The sequence below is a fragment of the Choloepus didactylus genome, chromosome 24 (assembly GCF_015220235.1).
Source record: "Choloepus didactylus isolate mChoDid1 chromosome 24, mChoDid1.pri, whole genome shotgun sequence".
Taxonomy (NCBI): Eukaryota; Metazoa; Chordata; class Mammalia; order Pilosa; family Megalonychidae; genus Choloepus; species Choloepus didactylus.
Window position 1 is genome coordinate 10332688 of NC_051330.1, and position 6000 is coordinate 10338687.

Here is a 6000-nt window from a genome sequence, read left to right on the forward strand (position 1 = left end):
ATTTTGGTAAAAGCCATTTTGAAACCAGAACCTGGGAGCAAAGGACCAGCAGATGCCAGCCACGTGCCTTCCCAGCTGACAGAGGTATTCCGGACACCAGCGGCCTTTCTTCAGTGAAGGTATCCTCTTGCTGATGCCTTAGTTTGGACACTTTTATGGCCTTAGAACTGTAAATTTGTAACCCTAACAAATCCCCTTTACAAAAGCCAATCCATTTCTGGTATTTTGCATAACGGCAGCTTTAGCAAACGAATACCACCCTTGCCTCTATCCCTCAACCTCCAAACCATCATTACTTCTGAAGCCTCATAAAAAGAGTTAGGTTATAGGAAAGAGAGAGAATCCCATTAGCCCATTCTGAGGGAAGTAAAATAATCTTTGCATATGATCACGGATACCATTACTGCTAGGTATGGTAATAAAATGCTAGGACCCATTCTCAAATCAGCTGTTGATTTTTCTGTTCTCTGTGGTCTGCGTCTTCCTGTGCTACACCAGAAGTGGTATTTTGACACCTTCCCCACCCTAGACCTCCTCTGCTGCCTCCATTCTCTCCTTTGTCAGTGTTTTCTTCATCTCAACCCATCATCCGTTCTCTTGGCACAAAACTTTTGACCTTACAGCCACTGCTTAAATACCTATTTCCCACACCCACCTAGAAATTTTAAAACCTGGAATAAAATGCGTCTGTGCTTTCAGATTTCAGGTTGCAGGTATTTTAGGACCTACACGGTCTCAAATATATGAACAGCCTGAGCCATGGCCGAGACGGGCTGCCCTTGAGGACCTGGCTGGGAAATCCAGGGAAGATCTGGCAAGAATGTTCCCAAGCCAAGGGGCTAAAGGACAGTGGGGAGATTGTTTTGAAGCTGTAGTTGCGTATCTTATTTAGACTATCTATCTACAAGGGGTGGGTTTACAGGTACTGTGGAGATTTATGGGGCCTAAAAACCTAGCGCCCCGCCCTCAGCCCTGAGAAATGTTTTCCAGCCATTTATGGAGTTTTCTTCTTGCCTGGGATCTCAGGGCCAGTAGCCACCTCAACTGCAATCCACTGGAAAAGGAGGGGAAGACGCGGTTGGTTCCCTTGTAGTCATGGATGAGGGAAAGGAGAAGGCCTGGGTGGGTGGGTGGGTGGGTGTGTGTGTGTGTGTCACTGCTATCATGCCGGCCACAGGGTGCTTCTTAGTTCACCCACATTTGGTTGGATGTGCTTCTGAGGGTAACCTGGTTAGGTTCCCAGGTTAGCCCAGAAAAGCACATTTATGGGAAAATGTCTTCACAGAGAGCAAAGCAGTTGACTGTCTTCAGGAAAAACCACAACCTCTATGAAACTTTCACTCTTCGATGCACTGCTTTGTAATTATACAATCATTCATTCAACAAACAATAGTCTAGGAATGCTCTCGTGTTGCTACAACTAGACTGTAAGTTGGCAGTGGTGATTTGTCTTGCTCATTTTGAATCCCTACTGCAGCAGGAGCGACACTGCTTTTCTCACATATTCGCTCCCTAGCAGAGCTTAATGTCCAATATCACCTACACCGTCATCATAGAACTGAAATCAAACTACTTGGCCTATTCATATAAATTAGGATTTTTAATTTTAAAATGATTGTCTTTAGGCAGTTGCGTTATCCTATCAGAAAAAAAGTAAAACCCAAACCATTCACTGAAATGTTTTTCCGGACCTCTACATTCCAGCCAGTTTTCTCCTAGAGTACCCGAATGTGATGCAAGCAGAGACACACTTGTCTGTTGCTTTCCTTCTCCCCGTCTTAAAGACGCTGCGAGGTTATAAAGGATTTTCTCTGGAACCCTAAGGACCGAGCGTATTAGGAACAGCCCCCGATTCTTCTCGGGGGGCCTTTCCCAGTTTCTAAATGATTAAACTTAGCGGCCGGAGACGGGCGAGCCAGCCGGAGAAGCCTTTGGAGAATCCTCGCTGACTTTACTCGGTTCCCGCGTGTCCCCCACCCCTGGGCGCCTGGCCCGGGGCATCTCCGCGCCCCAGCCGGGCTCGGCCCCCGGCGCCTGGGTGTGGAGCCCTCGGCCAGCGCAGGGCCAGGGCCCCTCCTCCCGGCCGCCGGGCCCGGCTCCGCCTCTCTGGCTTCTGCGCGCGCGGGGCTGGTCTTGCTCGCGGCAAGCACCCCTGAACCAGGGGAAACGGGCTGGGGGGACGCCTGTGCTTGAAGGCCCCGATGTAGGGGCGCCAGTGAGATGAGGAGACCCTGAGATCGCCGCGGCCGGACGCAGGTGGGTGTGGAAGGAAGGAAGGGCGGGGAGGAGCGCGGCCACCGATGGCGAGGGCGGCGGAGCGCAACAGGAGACCTGCGCGCCTCAGGGCCGCCCCACGCGAGAGCTAAGGAGCTCCTCTCCCTTGCAGAGCAGTCGGCGCGCCTGTGCACCATGCCGCTCCCGCCGATCCTCCAGCAGCAGCAGCAGCAGCAGCAGCAGGCGGCCCAAGGGTGGTCCGCCTCGGCCACGGCCGCGCGCGAGGTGCCCGGGAGGCTGGGCGCCCCGAGGAGGGCGGCGGCGCCCGTCTGCGCTCTGCCCAGCACCTCGCCACCCTCGGCCGCAGGCGAGAGGAAGAAAAGGCCCCCTGAGCAGCCCGAGGCGTTGCTCTCCAGCTCGTGGCCCTCGGCCACCGTGAAGAGGCAAGTGGCTCGGAGGCCCTCGGCCTCCCCGGCCAGCAGGCCCCCCGCGCCGGGACCCCTGCGCCCGCCGCTGCCGGCCACGTGCGCGCCCGCGGGGCTGGGCCGCTCCTGCGACGGCCTGACGCCGGGGGCCTCGGTAGGGGCCGGGCCGGGGGCCGAGGACGCCGTGCGCTTCTCCCTGAGTCTGACTCCCGAGGCCGTGCTGGTGATCCAGAGGCGCCACCTGGAGAAGCAGCTGCTGGCGCGGCCCCGCCGGCCCGGCCCGTCGCCTGCGGCGGACCCCAAGCGTCCCTTCGCGTCCTGTCCCCGGGCCAAGGCCGCGGGCCCCTCGGCCGCGGGCCTGGGCCGCCGCGCACCGCAGAGCCCGCTCCTGCCCGGCGGCCTGCAGCCCCCCGGCGGCGGCGGTGGCGGTGGCGGCGCGCGCGGCGGGGACCTCCGGGCCCTGCTTAAGATCTCGCTGCTCAACGAGCGGCACAAGTACGACGACGTGGAGTACGAGGACGAGGCCGAGGGCGTGGACGAGGGCCTGGTGCGGAAGTGCACCGAGTGGCTGCGCGGCGTGGAGACGGCGGCCGCCACGCGCGACCGCGCCGAGCGGCTGGAGGCGCTGCCCCACCTGGGCACCCTGTGAGCCCGCGGGCCCTCGGGGAGGCCGACAGGGCCGCCCCTCCCAGGCCCTGCGCGCCCGAGGCCCATCAACCACGCCTGCACCCGAGGCTCCCAGCTGGGCCGCCACGTGCCATCGCTCTCCGTCTTCTGCCTCTCCGGCCCCAGCAGCCAGCCCTTGGCACCATGCTGGCCTCCTCCGAGCGCCCACTGGTGTCCTTGCGGCTCCCGGGGCGGGGGTGTGGGAGGGGACCGGCAGCCGAGATGAAGCCTCCCGCCCCCCATCAGGGTTTGTTCACACGTGGGTGGGAGGAGTGGGGTGGCCATCGCCAAGCTTGCAGCGGCGCACACCTCTTCTGTGGCTGGAGCTCTCTGGACACGAGGCGACTCGGGCGGGGAGGTGGCGGGAAGGGGCGGCGGATGGGCAGAAGTGACCGCCAGCCCGGCCAGCTGCGGTGTCTGGGGTGGTGACGGTGGCCGTCCGCGGTAGCACTTGGTCCTGGGGCTGCGCTGCTAAGTCAGAGGTCGTTGGTACTGGAAGACTTGGAAATTCGAGTTGATCTAATTGCCTAACTGGGAAGTGGAAGAGTAACGATCACCAGGAACTAGCAGGCCCTGGTAACTGCATACTTCAAGTGGCGCATTCCTGTGTTCTCTCTTGTCCTGCAATAGGTGATGGGTCCTGGCTTTGTCGCTGGCGTGTAGCGCGCCTCCCTGGGAGATTGCGTTGCGGGCAGGAGCCAGACAAGGGTGCTCCTTTGTCGAAAAACCATAGTCTTTCTTTGACACCCTCACGAAATATCTGTTGTGTTTCAGAAAGAAAAGGACAAACCAAATGGAGAGGGGTTGGGGCAATGCAGAAAACTGTGGCCAGAAGCAAAGCAAAATGTTCCTGGCAACTGTATTTGAGGGAGGAGATGGGGAAACCCTGGGGCGGGGTGTTGGGTAGGTGTGTCTTTCTTTTTCGTATTGTAATCGCTGTGTGAAAATCACTGACATGGTGGCCTTGTACAGTTATAGTTAGTGATAAAAAGAACTTTTCTATTTATTATTTAAATAGCCAAATTCCTCTGCCTTTTAGTAGCCATGCCTGCTCCTCTCCAAGTCTAGGCAAATTAACAGATATTTTTTGTTCCATGAACCTGAGAACATTTAACTGGAATGCTGAGATGGAAATAGAACGTGATCAGATAAGGTTTGATTGTAGAAGAGTAATTTTTACCTCAATTTTTGACTTACTTTGTGAAATTTGATAACTCGCTTAATGTTTTTCTTGTTAGACTTTAATGGGTCAAGTTTACTTACATTTTAAATTGAAGCCTTACATTTTTAAAAACCAGTGTCTGTTTCTTGTGGAGGTGTCGGCTCTAATGTCTGCTTTTAAGGGCTAGGCACAAACTTGGCTGTGAATTTCTCAATTCCGTGGGAGCTAGAATGGCCACCAGGGGCTTGCAAAAGTAAAATCTCTACTCCCACTAAAGCTTCTCTTTTCTGACCCCTTCTTGAGTGCAGAGTAATAGACATTTTTTTCTACCTAAAATGAATATATGTACTAATTAACACTAGAGATACATAATTAGCAATGCCTGCAACAGTGAAATGGAGACACAGATCTCACCAGGTGCTTCTGAATCCTTCCTGCCCTACCCAGATGAAATCTGCAGGATTCAGTCCCTCTAGAGAAGGAGCTGTTCTGGGGTGGAGAGGGAGGGGACAATGTCCCTGCACAAGACTTGCTGCCAGTCAAGTGGTCTCATTATGTCTTTAGTGCAAATGCCAGTGATTACACTGTCCAGATATCTGCCCACGGTTACGATAAAAACAACATTGGAAAAGGGAAAAAATGTCCTGGTCACATCCCAAAGGAGCAGACTTTATGAAGCCTCTTTCGGTTTTCACTATTGTGTGTCTTCCTGGTTCTGTTTTCGTGCTGTGTGCGCCTGCCCCTTCCCTGTCCCTGTGTCTGTCCCTCTGTCCCCACCTTTCTCTTTGTCTGGTGTTCTTTTGCTCACCCTCCCTCTTTCTCTAGGTCCCCTGTCCCCATCTCTCTTTCTGCACTGGCCACAATGCAAAATTAAAGTACTTTTGTCCTAATTGGCGTTCATTAAATAGAGTTCTTTGTGCCTTGTTCTTCACAAGCAGATGTGTGGGACATTTATGTTGCCCTTGTTGATGATGCTTGATAAAAAGCAGAAGTTTCCTCACATGATACGTGATAACTACCCATTGCAGTTGTCGACCTTTGGAGAAAATCTTGTAAGTCTCTGTGCTACGATTTTAAATGCGTAAATAAAAGAGAAATTCTGTGACTTGTATTTCTTCTTGAGAATATTGAAAACTGGTTGGGAAGAGCTCTCTGAAATTCTTATGAGATGTCTCTGCAATGTAGTGCTCACCTTGGTTCTGGGATTTCCAGGGGTTGGCAAAAGTTTGCTGGTTTTAATTATTACTAGCAATTAGCAGGATTTTAAGAAAACTAGTGATAATCAGACTTTGTCATAATAAGGCTGTCTGGCAATGATATTTAACCTTTTGTGGGATCACAGCTCCCCATGAGGGCTCTATTCCAAATATATTCTTAAAATATGTACCACGTGACAAAAAAACTTTGCATGTAATTTGCATAGACTCAGAAAGTGCGTGGACTCCAAGAACTTTTTCTGTGTAGACTCATTAAGTCATTTTTCTTTTGCCAAAAGTAATTTCAGACTCGTAGGTCTTAACGATTGGAAGTTAA

General features: G+C 53.4%; 1 protein-coding gene across 2 annotated transcripts; it reads left to right on the forward strand.

Moving 5' to 3' along the window:
• The first annotated feature begins 2020 nt into the window (after positions 1 to 2020).
• On the forward strand, positions 2021 to 5573 carry PRR18 (proline rich 18). Of its 2 annotated transcripts, none has more exons than XM_037817577.1 (2): positions 2021 to 2256; positions 2392 to 5573. In XM_037817577.1, the coding sequence occupies exon 2, from the start codon at positions 2410 to 2412 to the stop codon at positions 3286 to 3288; it is 879 nt and encodes a 292-aa protein (XP_037673505.1). In that variant the 5' UTR covers positions 2021 to 2256; positions 2392 to 2409; the 3' UTR covers positions 3289 to 5573. The 2 variants fall into 2 exon arrangements, with proteins under 2 accessions (XP_037673505.1, XP_037673504.1); XM_037817576.1 differs by having other exon boundaries at positions 2022 to 2256; positions 2387 to 5573.
• The last annotated feature ends 427 nt before the right edge of the window (positions 5574 to 6000 follow it).